At 41.4% G+C, this 18872-nt stretch overlaps 1 protein-coding gene across 7 annotated transcripts in view; it reads left to right on the plus strand.

The window, feature by feature from the left end:
- Positions 1 to 18872, plus strand: part of MFF (mitochondrial fission factor) — a 55534-nt gene that overhangs the window by 19401 nt on the left and 17261 nt on the right. For 6 of the 7 annotated variants that reach the window (XM_084847143.1, XM_084847146.1, XM_084847144.1 and 3 more), the window contains 2 exons: positions 679 to 767; positions 16014 to 16172. In XM_084847143.1, coding sequence (XP_084703269.1) covers positions 679 to 767; positions 16014 to 16172 — 248 coding nt within the window. The remainder of the gene's footprint in view (positions 1 to 678; positions 768 to 16013; positions 16173 to 18872) is intronic. The other variant, XM_084847150.1, reaches the window with a different exon arrangement.

The raw sequence follows: 18872 nt of genomic DNA on the forward strand, positions 1-18872 counted from the left end.
TAAACCTTTGTCCCATATGTAGTTTCCTATATTAATCTAGTTTTCCTCTGTAATAACAAGTTACTACTACCATGATGCGGTGGGTGGCTTCCAGGGAAAAGGCCTTCTCAGTGGTGGTGCCCTAAATATGGAAAGTTCTCTCGAGCAGTTTGCTGTTGCCTACTTTGTTTTTCTTTCGGAACCAAAGACCTTTAAAAAAAGTTTCCCAGGCCTTTTAGACATAATTTTAGTCCTTTCAATTGCTTTTATCTGGTTTCTAAGATTATTTTGCCTTCCAGTCTTCACATTTTAATGATTGTTAGTGTTCATATTATTTGTATCTTAATTGTTTTTGTATTTTCTTCTTGTGTAATCTATCCTAGGAATTTTTAATTTTAACAATTTTAATTAAATACATCTTATTTTATGAATTTTCCTCTTTAGGTTCTTGTTTGAGAATCCTTAATGTTAAAAATTGGGGAAATGGGGAGAGGGTGTGTGTCTTCTCTTGACTTTCCAAAATTATCTGCAAATGACAAAATGTCATCATCCAAAGGACTGCCTTTATTCCTTTGATGTATTGCTCATAAATGAAGGAGGTCTGTTGATTGATATTAGGTGATCTTGTTTTTTTGCCATAGGTATGGTGAAAGACTTGCTTTGTTTTTTATTTTTCTTTGCCCTGCTTTGTTTTTTTAGGTTCGCTCAGTAGGAAGGCTGAAAAGAGAACGTTCAATGAGTGAGAATGCAACTCGTCAAAATGGTCAACTGATAAAAAATGATTCTGTGTGAGTAGAGAGATTCTTGATGTATTGCAACTTTGTAGAAAAAGTTTTCCTTCCCAATTCATGGTCAGCATTCAAATGCTGATCCTATTGATAAACTGTGTAATTGAAAAGTTAAAGGATTACAGCTCTCTTCCTAACTGTCATTCTGTTTGTTGAAATAATACATCAGTTTGTTGTTATTCAAAGAAATGTGATTTCTTTGTCCTCAAATTGTTTAACTTTTTTTTTCAGCTAAAGGGATGACATTAGGCATTTGCTAAATATGTTCATACAGCAGAATTTGGTAACGTCTTTAAAACATGTATAAATCGTCAAACTCTTGTTCTTAATTATGCCTCACTTAAAACAAAAGAAACCTGAGATGCATCACCAGGTCACCTTGACATGTTTGAACTTAAGCACACAGTTAAGTTGGCTCTTTGTTATAATGATTAAACACATGTTGGAAATCCGTTGATAAATATCAACCTAGAATATTTTAAATCTTAATCAAATTTCTGGAAAACCTGTGGAGCTCTACATGATAAGCTATATAACAGATTGCCTAGTATATCCCCGTTGGAATTAATCATTTGTTTTGGGCGATGAGCATTTTTTGTCAGTGTCATTCTGGGTGATCAGTTAAAACCAATATTTTATAATAGCGTATAATGGCTTGTAGTAGTCCCCCCTTGTTTTTTCTGCCTTAATGTTAAATATTTTTTGGTTGTAAAATAAATTTACAATGGCATTTTGTATAAATTTAGTACTGGTATTGGATCTACTTGAATCTTCTATTTATAGTGTACATGCTTAGAATTACATCTCTTATAGTACTGATGGAACGAATGAAAACAACCATGTGGGGCTTTATTATTATTTTGTATTATTTTGTATATTTTTATACCTCCCTATAGCCAAAGCTCTCTGGGCGGTTTACAAAAGTTAAAACATTAAAGTACAATATACAAAGTTTAAAAACCATTTACATAAAAACATATGGACAGTATATACAACAACATATAACTAAAAACAACTTTAAAAAATCCAACAGTAAAACACAGCTTAAAACAACACTGCTTAAAAATAGTATACAAATGTCAGCAAAAGGAACAAGAGTTCTAAAAAGGGAAGGCCTGTTGGAGTAATAGTGTCTTTAATGCCTGCTTAAAAATCTTCAACAAGGTCAGCAGGCGCATTTCAACCTGTACGTCGTTCCACAACTGAGGGGTGGCAAAGGAGAAGGTCCTCTTGCGTGTGGCTGCCAAACTCACATTAGGCAGCTGCAGCAGGTAGCCCTCAGAGGACCTTAGGTGGCAGACTGGGAAGTAGGGAAGAAGGCGCTCCCTAAGGTACCTTGGACCTAGACCATGTAAGGCTTTAAAGGTAAGAACCAGCACTTTATATTTTGCTCAGAAGCAAATTGGCAGCCAGTGTAAAGATTTTAAAACTCGTGTAATATGGTCGCCACAGGATGTCCCAGAGACCAACCTGGCTGCTATATTTTGTACCAGCTGAAGTTTCTGAACTAAATATCTATGACATAATTTTAAATTCTGATTCAATAAGAGTTCTGGGTGATCAGATTTTTTAATTAGGTTTTCTGCTAGCAAGGTAAACAATTTATTCAGTTTCCTTTTAATTGACAAAAGAAATTACTCCCCCCCCCCCCCCTCACTGTGTTCCTTTGTGTTTCCACTTGTCTGCAGTTGGGAGGACGGGAAGGCAGGGAGAAGGAAAAGAGCTGTAGTAACATTTCCTTGTCTGCTGACCAGAAAGAGCAGTCTGCTGGCACAAGGCAAGACTGATTAGGAGTACAGGGTCAGAGAAGGGTCACTTACTGCTTCTAGTGGCTGATGGCACTGTTGGTCATTTCTGGTGCTCTGAGGCTTCTTTCCAACTGGTCATATGTAAAGACAAGTTCGATCTAAAGGGTAACTGATCCACAGATATAAACCAAGGTCTTATGTGTAAGGAGGAAGCCTGTATCCTACTTTACAGATGACAGACCTCTGTGTCAAACAGTCCTCTATTTGAAGGGCTGTGCAGTCCAAGTCTGGTTTAATGTTAAAAAACCATAAGAAGGGAGAGCAAGGGCCTTGAAGTTGCCCATCAATAGTTATCACCTGAACAGGCATGCTGGCCACTTGGTCACAGCCTTCCCCCAAACAGTGAGGTGTACTGTATTTCTTTTCAAATTATAGTAATTATTTCTAAATATGCCCATATACGTTAGCATATGCAAATGTTATGCATATCTATCCTCTTATTTCCTCTTTTTTGGTGATGTCTGATTGGCAACCCTAGAGGTGTATGATCTTTCCTAAATCTTTTGCCATCACAGGTACTTTGGCTACTGCAGGCACTTTGCCAATCCCCCTTGTATTTAAGAATGACTAGATGTCATTCTAGTTAGCACTTCATTAGCAAGTTCCGCATGGATTGATAGCCTTTTCTTCTCAGGCCCTAGTTCTCAGACTCCTGCTTTCAGTTTCCATTTTCACTTGTAGTTTGTATTCTGCTTTTCCACAAAAAGAAATGTTGCCCACACTGGTTCTCATTGCATAAAAAGTTAGTTATCCATTCAAGTGCTATATATTGTACAACATTTTAACAGGCATTCATACTTTTCTTCCCTTCGGATGATGTGTATGCATGTTTGTAATTGGAACTATGACATGGTTGGTAAGTGCCACTGTACAGGACAACTTCTGCATTCTAGTATAATATGAACTATGACATGACATTCTAGTATGTTAGCTGTAACAATGGTACAATTCTGTGCACAAAACGTACCAGATCCAGAAGAATCCGTTTGCTTCCTTTTTTTCTCTGTCTTATAGGAACAATAGTGCTTTATATTTGTCATCACTGCTCTCCTGGTAACTTTTTGAACTTGCACAGATTTTGAGATGCTTTCCAAAACTAGTAATAGCTAGGCACAAGAAGTGATGAGCAATAATAATGCCTCTCTTAATGACCTTCCATTTATTTAGAAAGTCGCCTCTTTAAAAAAATCACAATTATTATTCATGGTGGCACTGTCCTTATACTGTTCTGAGAATTAAAATGCCGCGGTACCAGTCACCCTTCACAGCTAAAGAGGACATGTAAGCTTGACCAGTAATTATTAACCATTCACTTTTAAAAATCAAGTGTTCTGTTTATTGCATTCCTGTCTAAAATGCTGGAATATACCATCTGAAATTATTTTTACTATGCTGTATTATATGCTCCACCTGTAATTCACGCCTAAGCATTATAAGATATGAAAGTTTGTCATTCCTCCAGTAAAGAATTCAGGGGAATGTTTTGGTTATATTTTCTTAAGCATCAGTTTTATGCACTGGTTGGAAAAATTTCTCCATAAGTAGAAACTATGGCTGGGGGAACAAAGTTGTATTTTCCTGCCTTGCACACAGGGCATGCCTGTTACAACTTTATGGGACTGCTAGATATCCTCAGATCAGCATAATGGGTCCCATGTGTAAAATCTAGTTCAGAGAGTTTGAAGCAGTTGTTTCCTGTATTGTCAGTGGGGTATCGATTGTACTGTTCTGGCCTATGCACTTTGGATTTTTTTGTGCTCATAGATTCTCTAGTGCATGATGTAATGTAAATAGGGATGTACGAAAATCACTTACCTTTCGCGGATTATGCTGATGGTGGGGGGGGAGGCGTTCCGTCCCTCCCCCCGGAATCCTGGCCGGGGGGTGGAGGCACTCCGCTCCTCCCCCCCGGAATCCTCCGCGACCGGCTGTGCTCTGCGGCAGTTCTGCGGAGCAGCTGGCCAGGCCCAGCCAGGCCAGAGCCATCCGCAGCCGGATTTCCGGCCGCAGAGGGCTCTGGGTAAAAAACAAAAACAAAAACCCCACATACGCAAATGGCGGCGGCTACGGCCGCCATTTGCGTTCCTTCTTTTTGGCCGTCTTAATCTATGTAAATATTTATGTAGACTATGGCGGCGAAAATAAGGGGAACGCAAATAGCGTAGCGGGCGCTATTTGCGTTCCCCTTATTTTCGCCGTCTTAGTCTACGTAATTATTTACGTAGAGTAAGACGGCCCAAAATAAGGAACACAAATGGCGGCGGCCGACCGTAGCCACTGCCATTTGCGTGCACCTTTTTTTTTTTTACCCAGACGTTTTGGGCTACGTAAAAACATACGTAGCCTATCACGTCTGTGTAAAACAACAACAACAACAACAACTGCAAATGGCGGTGGCGGCAGCCGGTCAGAAGACCAGCTGCCGCCGCCGGAGCCGCCGCCGCCCGGAAGATCCGCCCCAGGTAAGTCTCGTTCCGGGGGGATCTGCGGGGGGAGCAGGCCGTTCCGCCACAGATTTCGGGGGGCCGAATGCACTGACATTCGGCCTCCCCGAGATCCGTGGCGGAATTCTCTGCCATCCCTAAATGTAAACAGTACATCAGGTGGGTCTTATGCGCCACCTAGTGGTCAAAGGCAAAATTGCTACTCTAATTAAGTCTTTAACTGTCTTTCCCACCTTTGAGCTCAGTTTTGCAATTTTACCTCACTGAAGCAGTCGTGGATTTGCCTCTCTGCGTTCTTCTGACTCAGGCTTGTTTATTTTCCATTTTCTCCTTAACTTCCGCACATCCTGCATTATTGTCATTTCTCTTTTTGTCACTTCCCAATCTTTTTTCCTTTCAGGGAAAACAGTAAAAAAAAAAAAGAACAACCCACTGCAGCTTCTCTGTTCTTGTCAGCTACCTTAATTGTCGTCTCCAGCAACCCCCGCCTCCAATTTGGCCAGCCTTTTCTCCCTTATGCTTTCAGCTCTGCTGCTGCTATGGGGAAAGCAAAAGGAAAGTCTGTTTCTGCCCACAAATCTCCTCATAAACCTCACCTGGCAGTCTCCTTGGGCTCTTCACAAGCTGCCTCTGTGTGGCCGCTGTGAAAGGCACTAATGGCAGCCATTACTGGCCCTCCTCCTATTTGTCCTGAAGCGGCTTGTCTGCCTACAGCTATAAAAATGCAAACCTTTCCGTCACATCTGGAGCTCCCTTTTCTCTGCCTTTGGGAGTTTTCTTCAGCAGGGCTCAGAATAAGATCAAATGCCTGCAATGACATAGCTCTGGCTGATATGGATGTTGGGAGTTTGGGAGGAGGAGGAAGAGGAGGAGGACAAGGAGTGGGGAGCCTGGCCTTACGCAGGAGCCCAGCTTTTGCTACACCATCTCCCAAGCGATTGGCCAGAAGGAGCCTTAGGACAGATGAAGTTCTCTCTGATGACGGAGAGGCAGACTTGGCTGGGAACTTGGGCAGTGTGTTTTCGATGCAATGTTCCCCGGAGGAGTTCCAGGGGTTCACAGACCACTCTTTGGGAACAGGGGCATTATCTTCCAGGCCCGCTGCTTTTTCCCACCAAAACCCTGTCAATCCCCTACAATTAGGCAGCAATCTGGGGGGATTCAGTTTCTCTGGAAATTCCACCTTCTCTGCTATAGGGCTTGAAGGAGGCTTTATTAGCTGCCCTGGCTAAGGATGGTTCATTCTCAGCCTTTAACCCTTTCTGTGTCTGCTACATCTAGAAATGCTGTGCAGCCCTCTGGCTCTCTCCTAATGTCACAGCAGGCTCCTTCAGCTCCAGCTCAAGACAGTGTTCATATATCTCCAGATCCTCATGATGTGCCTAGGAGGAAGTTAAAAAGAAAATGTCCAACCCAAATCTGGACTCTCCTAACCCAGATGAGAATGGTGTGGATTTAATTGTCCTGGATGAAGAGGAGTGGACTGGTGAGTCTGACCTTGAGGGGCCTGATTCTTATCACCTATTCCAGGAATCCCATTATCTTCCCTATGTAAGTCAATGGCAGCCTTAGATTTGATTCCTTCAGAGGAAGCTCCTAAACCCTCTACTTTTAGGATGGCAGCTGTCTGTCCTGATCTTCAGCCCAAGACCAAAGTGGTGAAGCTGCCTGCTGTTATCCCAAAAGTGATTAGAGTAAGTTGAATGATCCTTTGCAGCACAAGAAATGCATCGCTATTCCTAACAAACATTATGTTTTAGAGCAGCTTATTATGGATCAAATTAAAGTCCCGCTTATTGATGCACCTGTCATAGCTCTGGTGAGTCATGCTCTTCACCCAAAAGATATGGATGCGCAGCGCAAGGAATCGGTTGAGCACAAGCTGGATACTGGTTTGAAGAAGGTCCATGAAGCAGCACCCCTGTCTATTCGGGTGGCAGCTTCAGCATCAGTTTTTGCCAGACCTTCCCTCCTGTGGTTAGAAGATGTGTTAGATGGGGCACTTCATGATCCAGCCGGATTACGTAAGACTCTTCTCAAGGTCTCTAAAATAAAATAAAAGTGGTAGCTTTTATTGCTGCTGCCTCTTTGGATCAGTTCTCTGCTAGATCCCTAGCAGCTGATGTGTTTGCCAGGAGACTGATTTGGCTTTGCCATTGGGAAGCTGCTCCTCCTTTGAAGTCTGACCTAGTGTCAAAGCTTTTCATCGGGAGCAAGCTCTTTGGGGATGACGCTTTAAAGGATGTCCTAGTCGAATCAAAAGATAAGAAAAAGGCTATGCCTATGGCAACGAAGAAGGAAGAAAGGCGTTTCTTTAGGAGATCTTTTCATCCCCACCAAACCAGCTAGCCATTTTGTTACTCCAAAACCTCTGGGCGAGGGAGAGATGTTTGGTCCACCCATCCTGCCCCTGAGGAGGAAATAAAGGCCAACAGAACTTCTCCGCTAGATATGGCTCATCCACCATGTCAAGGGGATACAGTGTCACCAGTTCTGACACCAGCCTTTTGTTAGTGGGCGGTCGTCTTGCTGGGTACACTGACAAATGGCTGACCATCACCTCAGATCATTGGGTCCTGGAGACTCTTTGCTCAGGTCTGCGTCTGGAGCTGACATCTTGACCTCCCCACTATTTTTTTCCCATTACCAACCCCAGCAAATTGAGCCAAAAGGGAGATGACAAAATTGGCCATCCCCCTTCTACTAGGTATTGCAACATTGGAACCGTTACCTCTAGAAGTGAAGGGACTACGGCTCTATTCTCACTTCTTTACAGTCTCAAAGGAAGATGGATTGGTCAAAGCTGTCTTGAATCTCAAGTCTCTCAACCACTTCATCTGTTACCGCTGGTTCTGGATGGAGACTCTTCTGTCCATCAAAGAAGCTCTTTGCCTAGGAGACTTCATGACATTAGTGGACCTCAGAAAAGCCTGTCTCCATGTTCCTATCTTCCTCAACCATTAGCGTGACCTCCATTTTGCCTTCGAAGGGTCCCAATTTCCATTCAGAGCCATACCTTTTGGCCTAGCTTCATGTCCCAGGGTATTTACAAAGATTATGGTCACTTTGGTGGCACATCTTTGCATGCAAGGGATCTCAATATACTCTTACCTTGACGATCTTCTCATCCATTCAGCCTCTCGGCATCAGGTAATGGACATCCTGCAAGTCACTCTGGCATGTCTCAAGGACTTCGGTTTTCTGGTCAACAATCAAAAGAGTCATCTGTTCCCCTCTCACAGAATACTTCACCTGGGGGCCTTAATAGACACACAAGTAGGGATCATGGCTATCTCTCCAGAGAGGTTCTCCAGAATTCAAGCTGCAGTCAAATTGATTTGCTTCAAGAAGTCAGCTAACCTCATGCTTCCAGGTAACTCCTTGGGCAAGACTTCATTCTCATCCCTTACAATCAGCCCTTCTTCCTTTCCAAAATGATATAGCTTCAAGATGTCACTTGAACATTTATCTGTCCAGGACTATTTAAGCTTCCTTCTGCTGGTGGCTCCTCTGTCCTTTTCTGGAGAGAGGGGTCCCCCTCCAGGATCCCCCCAAAACAGTGATTACATCAGATGCCAGCTTTTCTGGTTGGGGAGCTCTGTGCAAGGGGAGGATGGTACAAGGAACATGGTCCTCAGGGGAGTCACAGCTTCCTATCACCCTACTTGAATTCCAGGTGGCCAGGCTAGTGGTTCAACGCTTAACGCACGTACTTCCTCTTAGATCGGTTTTCATCCAAGTACTTTCAGCACTTTAGAAGCCACCCTTCGAGCCCCTGAAATCAGTATCTCTCCGACTACTCTCTTTCAAGGTTTTATTCTTGGTGGCCGTAACATCAGCCAGAAGGATCTCCAAAGTTAATGTCCTCTCTATGGATAAACATCTATGTGTTCCATAAAGATAGAGTGGTGCTCTGTACTAACCCTGCCCTAAAGTCCTGTCTCCTTTTCATTGTCAACAAGAGCTAATTCTTTCCACTTTTTGTCCTTCCCCTGTGCATCCCTCAGAAATGAAATGGCATTCCCTTGTTGTTAGGAGGGCCCTGAAGGCCTATATCAGCAGAGCCAAAGCTTTTCAGCATTCAGATTCTTTGTTTGTGTCATTCTTGCTTCCTTGGGACAGAAGGTTTCTAATGCCACTCTGAGTAGATGGCTAAAGGCGTGTATTTCCCTAGCCTATCCCTGCCAAAATTGTCTCCACCTACCAAAATTTTTGCCCATTCTACAAGAGAAGCTGCGACATCGGTAGCTTTCTTCATCAGTGCTCTGCTGCATTGATTTGTAGGGCACTACATGGGCAAATCCTAACACCTTTGTTAAACATTGCAAGATTGACTTATATGCCTCTGCTGAGGCAGCCTTTGGAAGGCATGTCATTAAGCAGCTTCTTAATGAATCCCACCCTACATGGGTCAAGCTTTGGTATGTTCTACCTGATGTACTGTTTACATGCACAAGAGAAAAGATTGTTGGTCACTTAACCATAAAAGGGATTTCTTTGTGCATGTAAAACAGTACATCAGGGCCACACCCTAGATTCAGATTCTGTTATGGCTGTTTCTGCTGGTGGGGATTGATTTTCTTATTTTGTCACATTTGGTTTCTTTCCAAACCCTGTCTGCAGAGAGTGCGAGATGTCCTGTTTTTCTTGTTTGTATTTTGCTCTTCTCACTGATCCTAATACTTCCTGAGCTTGTCATTGGAAACTGAGCTTCAAAGGCAGGAAAGACAGTTAAAAGTCTTAATTGGAGTGGTGATTTTGCCTTTGTCCACTAGGTGGCGCATAAGACCCACCTGATGTACTGTTTTACATGCATAGAGAAATCCCTTTTACAGGTAAGTGACCAATGATCTTTTCTATGCAAATATTATACCAATTCAAAGACTCTGGTGGGCCCAGAGGCCACACAGGTATGCCTAGTGGATTCAGTGGGAAGATAGGATCTTACTTCCTCACCATGTATAGCTTGTACTTGCAGAGACTTCCTATTTAACACAGGTTTGAATGAAGTATGAGAAGTGTTGCTACTCCTATACTGTGGAGATGTTGGCTGCTTTAAGTTCCTGTTTCTTGTTCCATCTTTGGTAGTTAGAATGGATGGTTCACTTGGTGCAGTTGGAATGGGGGGGGGGGACACAGAATAGGTAACAACCCCTTTTTCTTGTCCTGTGCTTTGCAGAGAGGCTAGCCTTGAAGTTTCAGAGATCACTTAGTTCTTTAAACCACCAGGGGAAGTGACTGCATAATGCTAACTAATTAAAAAAATTAAAATTCTTCTCAAATTTGAAGTTGAAAAGGATTCTGTACATGCTCCTGAGTTTACTTACCACTATTCTTTAGGGGTTTGTATTACTTGTCATTGTTAATGTCTATTCTTTAATCATTGCCTTTTTGTAAATGGTTTCATATTATTCCACAACTTGAGGAAGGACAATAGGTCACTGATAGGGCACATATTTGCTTGCAGAAGGTCCCGGGTTCACAGCTCCAGGTAGTACTGGGAAAGACCTCTAACTGGAGAGCCGCTGCCGGTCACGGTAGACAGTGTTGAGCTAGATGGACCAATGGCCTGATTCATAAGGCAGCTTCCTATTTTCTCAGTTTATTTTAGCTGTGAATTTCAATTTCATCCCCATATTATGTATATGATGTCTCAATCATATACACAATCAGCCATGCAGAGAATCCTTGGGGGCAACATTTCTGATGTTAAAAGCAGTAATCATAGTGCAAGATTATGATCAAATGGTGAACGGATCTCTGGTTTTTCCTTACATGAACTTAGTTACTCAGTCACAATGTCTTCTTTACTGATTTTGTGGTGTGTGAGGTAGCCAAGCTGAAAACAAACTTCATGTTACTAAGAAACTTTGTCTGTCTGTCACGCACAGACACACGCACTCTGTCTAAACTGTCTAGCAAAACGTGTTACCAAGAATGTTATTTTTGTTTAGGGATATTTTAGGCCACCTAATAAATGTTCTCTAGGCAGTTTTCAGTGGAGCAAAAATTTAAAGACACCATCGCAATAAAAATGCAGTAAAAGACAACAAATAAAACACAATGTCAAAATGCATCACTTAAACATTGGCAGCACAGGATTAAAAACACACAGCACTAAATCAAGTTAAAACAGATAGCAGCTAAAACAATAATAGAAGCACCAAGACAATTTAGGCCTGGGAAAATAAAATGGTCTTGCCCTGGCACTAAAATTACATTAGGGCTATAATCCTATGGCAACTTATGTGGCAGTAAGGCCCATTGAACTCAGTGGGACTTCTGAGTAGACAGAATTGTGCTGTAAGATAGGTGCCAGACAGGTGTCTCTGGAGGGGCTGTTCTGCAATCAGATGGCCACCACTGAGAAGGCCCTTTCACTCATTGGGCCAGTTCACATGATCACAGGGTGATTAATAAGCCACAATGGCTTGTTAACCACTGTGCGTGTGTCAGTTGCATGTCGGGCAGATTTACATAATTGTCTTCACCAGCATGGCTTGTTGTGATGCCTGAAACCAGTGAGGGTGGCTTGTCGGGGTGGGTAACAAACCACCCAGAACTCATGGCCTATTCTAGGGTTGCTGGGTGGTTTGTCACCCACCTGAACAAGCCACCCATATTAACCTGCAAATGTGTGAACCAGATCATTACCACCCGCTGTCCCTCACTTGGCAAGGGCACTCATAGGACCAGTTTGCATGATCACCAGCACCCACCATGGCTTAAATAAGCCACAGTGGGTTGAGGTTCATGCTGGCCACCATTGTTGAATGTTCAAGCCTGTATTGCCCCTGCAGTAGGCTCTGAACTCTTAATTTAAAGGTGCCAAGATAGTGATAAATCAGATCCAGGTTTGCTAATAAAGGAGTACTTTATTGAGTAACTTACAGCACACAGGCATACCCAATGGTTGGATCAGACAGCTTCTCTGAACCAAGAGCCATGGCGTACAATGGGTTTTATACCATACATGTTAGAGCAATCAGGCAGAATAACAGCAGCAAGCTCCCCCTAGCGTTCATTCCCAGCATAGACTCACGGTGCTTGGTTTCCAGCACAGCCACCTGCTTCAGCATAAACACATAGCTTCACTTCGCAGGCACGGCCTGATGAGGCCTTCTAGCATTCGTTAGTATGGAATGCGCTGAGCCGTGCTATCGGCCTTTTGACTCATCTTCACGTGCCAGAGGCTTACTAACAAGGGAATTGCACCAATAATGAATGTAAGCAAGGCATTATGGATTTCTAGGCCCCTCTAACACTACAGGTGACTTGGTTACACTCCTGAGGCCAATACAAAGGCACAGCAGGCAGTTGCTGTGGCTTATTGTGACATGTGGACCTGGGCAGGATGGTTTGTTGCTGTGGTTAAGAAGCCACCTCAGAACTCTACTACAGCCCATGGGTTCCGGATTGCTTGTTATCCACAACAACAAGCCACCGTGCCTGGTTTGCACTTTGCAATAAGCCGTGGCTTGAATATTCACAATGGTGGCCAGCACGCACTGCAACCCACTGTGGCTTATTTAAGCCACACTGGGTGCCACCAGTCATGTAAACCAGGTCATAGAAGGGCCTCAGATGATGACCTCACATTTATTTATTTATTTATTTATTTATTGCATTTATACCCCGCCTTTTTTCCTCTTGCAAGGAACCCAAGGTGGCTTACATTATCCTCCTCCTCTCCATTTCATCCTCACAACAACAACCCTGTGAGGTGGGTTGGGCTGAGAGTCTGTGACTGGCCCAAAGTCACCCAGTGAGCTTCCATGGCCGAGTGGGGACTAGAACCCGGATCTCCCAGCTCTTAGCCCAACACTTTTGCCACTACACCACACTGGCTCTTTTTTCTGTATGTATATGTGGAAGGTGATTGCCCTTCAGATTCCAAGCAGAGAAGGGCTTTTAAGGTCAAAACCAGCTCTTTAAAACTTTGTCACCTCACTTGGCACCCAGGAAACAGGCTGGGTGCCGGTGGAGGTGATGAAGCATTGGTATGATGTGTTTCTATTGCCCAGTGCCAGTTTGTGCTCTATATTCTGTACAAGCTAGTACAGAATAGACCATTTTCATTTCTAGACCATTTTTAAAGGCAGCATCACATACAGTGTACTGCAGTCACCCAAGTGGTTGGTTACCAAGGCATGGATCACTGAACCCAGGCTATCTCTGTAATTATAGTTGATGCATTAGAGAAACAAAGACTAACCGCAACCTCACAAAATAATGAACAAGCTTTTGGGTTTTACAGAACTCTTAATCAGGTTGGATGTTAAGCAAAACTTCGGCAGAGAGCTTCGGCTATTGGGCGGTATAGAAATGAAATGAATAAATAAATAAATAAAATAAAACAGGATGCGGGGAGGAAAATGCTGGCTTGGTGTTAAGCCATAAAATCTGCAGTGGTCATAGTCGTAAGATGGAGTGTAGGAAGAGGTTGCAATCTCTAGTTTGATTAGGCTCTCCAAGATGTGCAGGTTTCAGATTACACTTCAATGGCAATTTATCTGTATATGTCTTCAACCTTAAGTGGAACACACAGGTTCCTTGTTAGGTAGAGAACAGATGTAAAGAGAAACATGGCAGTTTTAATATTAGCAAAGGTGGAGATTAATTTTAGATGGTGCACTAGGTAAAAATGGGTAGTACTTTTTGAGGGCATGCCCAAACAATAGGATTCTGCTCATGAACAGCTAGATTCAGTGAATTCCTAAACTGGAGGAAGAGGATTTTCTACCACCTGAAGATGGGGCTTTATTCTTTGAGGGTATATTGACTCCAACCATAGAGAGTGCTATATAAATAATCATTTGTAACTCTGGTATTTGCTAGAATAGTGCATTGCTACTGGTTTACTCTAAAAACTTGGTGTCTACACATCTGCATTCTGCTGTTGTCAAAGTCACAAAGTGAGAGATGTCTACAATGCTGAGCAGACTTCCTTGGAGCAAGTTCCACTGAAATCTCTTGAGACGTGGTTTTGATAAAAAAATGTTCAGGATTGTGATGCCAGCCTTGTGATGCAGGTGGCTTGTTGATGGTGTTAAACATGAGTAGCAATTATCCATTTGTATCCCATTGGACATACTCTCTCACAATATGTAACCCAAATATAGTACTTTTTCTAAGATGTTCGGTTTATTCATCAGAGCTTATTTCTATGCAATATAAACCAAGGGTAAAATGTGTAGTTTCAGTCCAGTAACTCCAATGGAAATGTTCACAAATGCCTACACAGATATGTTTGAGAGAACGTTACGCAGGGATGTAAATTTTATCTGGGGTATTACATGTGTACAATTTCTCAGCCCTAAGCATGTATTGTATTTCTAGGACATCAGTCCTGCTTTTATCCTCTCTCTCACCCCACATTCAGTCATTTCCTCTTTCTGTAATTCTATAAGGATTTTTTAAATGGAGTTTTATATCAAAACTATTATGTTCTTGAGAGAGGATGGACTGGATTGCTTCACCAAGTCCCCTCTTAGCAGTGTTTATCAGGTTCAATTCAAAAGAGTTCTTTTCAATCAGGGGTTGAAGTAGCTATGACCCCCCCCAGATGATGTTGGACTATAACTACCATTATCTCTAACCATTGGCCATGATAGCTGGGGCTGATGGGAGTTAGAGTCCAACAACATCTGGAGGGCTACAGGTTTTCCACCCCTGTTTTCTATTTTGATGAGGTTTTCATGACCAAAGTGCTTGTTGGCTTGCACCCAGATTATGCCATGAACTACTTATTCAGATTGACTTAAAATACTACCCTAATACTTTTCTGCCTCCGCTTAAAGTAAGGCACAGTTCAGAGTAGGAATAAGCTGTAAAATATTGGTTAACGTTGGTAATTTCAAAATTAAAGAGCAATTGTAAAATATGGAAAGGAATATTTTTTTTATTTTTAAAGCAAGCAAGATGGCGCTACAAGCTTTAAAGCTAGGACAAGATTTTGCTTGGTACTTCTTTATTTTGCTTCTTCAGTTGTGTGCTTTTCTGAAATCCTGTTAGGCTCAATAGCTCTCTGGGAAACAAACTTTGAAGAATTATTTAATCAATATCCTATTGAACTGAACTGTAAAATTCCAATTTATGTTGATGGCGCTGAACTGTGCTCTTAATTTGTTTTACAGGCAAGGAGTGCCTTTGATGCAGTGTTGGTTAATCTTTAGCCGTTTGTTTTCAGGATAAGTGATTAAAGGCCCTTGGCTTGTCATACCTGGAATATGTCTAAAAGTCTTCATCAATGTTTTTGCTATCTTGTGTGTTTCTTTTGTAGTCCTTTATTTACGTGTTCTTCACATAGCCCTGTATTATCCAGATTTAGTCAGAGGAGAGACCCACTGAAATGAATTGGACTTAAGTTAGTCCCATTTAATATCACTCTTGTTTTATATAAACTTATGTTTTCCAGAATGTTGTCAACGTACTCTCTTTCTCCAATTCCTGAGCAATTTGGATGTTTGAGGCTATGGTGTTCTATGCTGTATGATTCTGGCATACAGTGGTTTGGGTCCATGCTTAGAGTAAACCCATTGAAATCAGTGGGACAGGTTAGCCATGACAAAATTATCATGGATGTCAGTGGCTTTACTTTTTAAATATCACAAAGCCTGAATCCAGCCCAATGTGTCAGAATCAGTCTTTAGTTAAGAGTGATTTTGTGTTTTTAAAACAGGTAGCATTTACAATTCCTGTTGGTTTTTTAGTATAATAATAAACTCCTGGTCACAGTGGATCAGAAACATTATCTTAAAGTGACTTTACATTTTGGCTGATATAAAAGGTTTCAAGATGCAATTCACAAGAGATCCACTAACTCTTTCTTGATAGTATTTTACCTGTTGATGGGAAAGGCACAAGAAAAACAGGACCAGTTTAATTTTACCAAAAAAAAAAAAAAGAAAGGTTTGGTTGATGGATGAAACTTTTTCTATATGAAACCTGACACTAGTGTTTCTCTCTTCATTTACTACGCTTGGCACAAACAGTGTGACACCATCACCTCAGCAGGTTCGTGTCTGTCCTCCCCAAATGTTCTCTGAAGATGGATCTAATCTTTACTCTGCTCGGGGCATTTTGTCGCTTATCCAGTCTTCTACCCGTAGGGCTTACCAGCAAGTCTTGGAAGTGCTGGATGAAAATCGCAGGTGATTGGCCGTCACTGATTCCGCCCAGTTTACTGCTTCTTACTTCGCTTTCATTTCCTAATTAATTGGTTTTGATTTGTTTAAATTACATGGATCAGAATTAACATTTTTGCTTTCTTTTGCTGTTAGTGAATGACATTTCCAAAATTCACATTTCATGGATCTTAGTTGTCTTATTTCTTTGGTCAGAGTGACCATCTGTTGAAATTCCGATCTCCCTTGCAATAGAAATTAAGAACAGAAAGGAAAGAAGCGGCAAAAATGTAGTTGCACAGTTCCGACAATTTTTAAGCCTTTATGTCCTGTTGATTTCAATGGGACAGTTTCTGTTCTTTTTAATTACACTTGGAAGTACACAGCATTCCCTCTTGTAGCAATACGCCAGTGCCAAAATGGTTTCAAAAAACTAAATGTTCAAGGCTCACTAATATTAGAGGAGATCTAGATGAAATCAATTGCTGTGATTCTTGCTAGAAAAAAAAAATAACTACAGTAACTTTATCCTGAAAGGATGCAAACTGGAAGATAAACTATCCATAAGACCTGCTGCATGGAGGAAGGACCTTGTGCAGCCTGCATGGAGGGTCTTCAGATTCCCAAGTGCCACAGTCTTTACCTCACAAATTAATTGGGGAGGCAGAATATTATTAACCTCTGATTTAAGGCTTTAGTTGATTATGTAGTGTGATGTACTACTTAAATATGAGTCAGGAAATTTTAAAAATTATTTTTCCACACCAAAATGTATTATTATGTATTATTACATTTCTGTACTGCCCCACAGCTGAAGCTCTCTGGGCAGCTCCCAAAGATCAGAAGCCTGTATTTTTTTTTTTCAAATTACATTTGTTTTTGAATCCAGTTGTGTTTGGGCACCCCTCTTGTGTGTATAACTATCTTGTCAGACTACAGATCAGTAGGTATTCTGTTGCATTCTGTTAGTGGAGAATTTTTGAGATCACTCTTAAGAAGCTCAGCCACACTAGAGGGTTTTACCCAAATACAGTTCTTCTGTTTAGCAGCCATACCATAACCCTGTGATCCTCTGAGCTTTGGGGTGTTTGCACAAGTACCGCTGTATAGACGAAAGGTCCTGCTCCTTGTCTATATGTCTTTTTCATAATGCCAAATCCCAGGGTTGGCGTTCAGAAGTACTGTACAGGATTGTTTGTTTGTTTTTTCTTCCAAAGTCAGTGCAAGAAGGTTACAGTAGTGCAGAAGTAAATTCTCAAATCCCTTTCTCCTCCTAGCCCCTTGTAACAAAAACAGAGGTTGGGGGAACCAGCATAGGCTTTTGGCTTCTGTTTCTTTCCTTCCCTTTTCTCCTCGCCTCTGTTTTTTTAAAAGTTACTAATTGACAGAAATGATCTTCTGAAAAATATTTTTCTTGAACTGTTTGATGTTTTGGCACTCCAAACCTAAACAGACTACCTGGAAAGAACAGTCATTGATTCCATTAGAATTACACTTCCATAGTAATAATCGTGATCTAGAGATTTGTCAGGCTCTTATATATGCATGGATCACCATATGATCAGGGGCTGCTCACTTCTTTTCACTCTTGGGAATAATTTTGTTCATTTTCTTTTTATTTATATTTGTATTCTGCTTTAAAACCCCTTTTTGAAAAACAGCATTTCAAAATGGCTTACTCAAAGTAAAGCAATAGTCTGGCATGTACCATGGGGTATTGACACAAAACATTCCTAAATTAAAATAGATTTAAAATATTTTCTCAGTATTCTTAATGAGAAATTAAAGCTAACAAACACTTTTTGCCTCATTGTTGAATTCTCAAATTATGTAAATGGATTAGACACAGTTTTTCTGTTGGTATATTAATAGTAAAGCCAGGAGGCATATTGGAAACTCTAAAGACAGTTTCTCATTATAGTTCTTGCTTGAGTTAATTAAAAAACAACCTTAAAATCTAGGAGAAGATACTATTTTTGTTGTTCACACGCATTTCCATGTCAGATGAAACCTTTCTAATCTACATGTAGGAATGTGAAATTTGGAAAATGTACCATTTGCATGGCTATAAAATGCTGTTTATTTTATCGTATTTCAAACTATACTATTGTTTTTCATTGGCCTTGGTAGCGTATTCTCTCTGTTTAAGGTATATGTAGGGCAAGACATTTCTTTTAGTGATTGAATTTTAGCTTTGTTCTGCTCCCTAAAGCGTCTGGTTTTAGTTCTGTTTTGATTTTTCCCTTTCAAAATATTTTCTGGTTTCTCCCTCTTCCCCCTCCCCTGCTTTACACAGCTATTGTATGTTGTACTATTGTGAATTAAAATGTTAAAGATTTATCATTGCTAACTTAATATTATGGTGAACTAACTCTCCACTGCTTTACAATTTCTCCTCCTTTCAAAAACTCCCTCTGGGGGCTATGCTGGCTGGGGATAATGCAAGTGTAGTCCAACACACCTGGAAGGCACTAGAATGGGGAAGGCTAGTCTAGGTAAACACAAACATTCCATAGTAAACTTGGTATAGGTTGAAATACCCAAAGCAAGCAAGATGTATCTGCTCTGCACTAAAGACATCTATTGCCTGGATACTTGGATTACCACACAAGTTTGTTATCACAGGAACTTTGGTAAATATGCCTGGGGGTTAGAGAACAACGGTTCACTGAACTACTTAACAGAGCTAAGGGAGCAATCCTATGGCCTCTAGACAGAGTCTATGGG

This window comes from Heloderma suspectum, chromosome 3 (genome assembly GCF_057233095.1).
Source record: "Heloderma suspectum isolate Gila_16-S chromosome 3, 16-S_ref, whole genome shotgun sequence".
NCBI classification, from domain to species: domain Eukaryota; kingdom Metazoa; phylum Chordata; class Lepidosauria; order Squamata; family Helodermatidae; genus Heloderma; species Heloderma suspectum.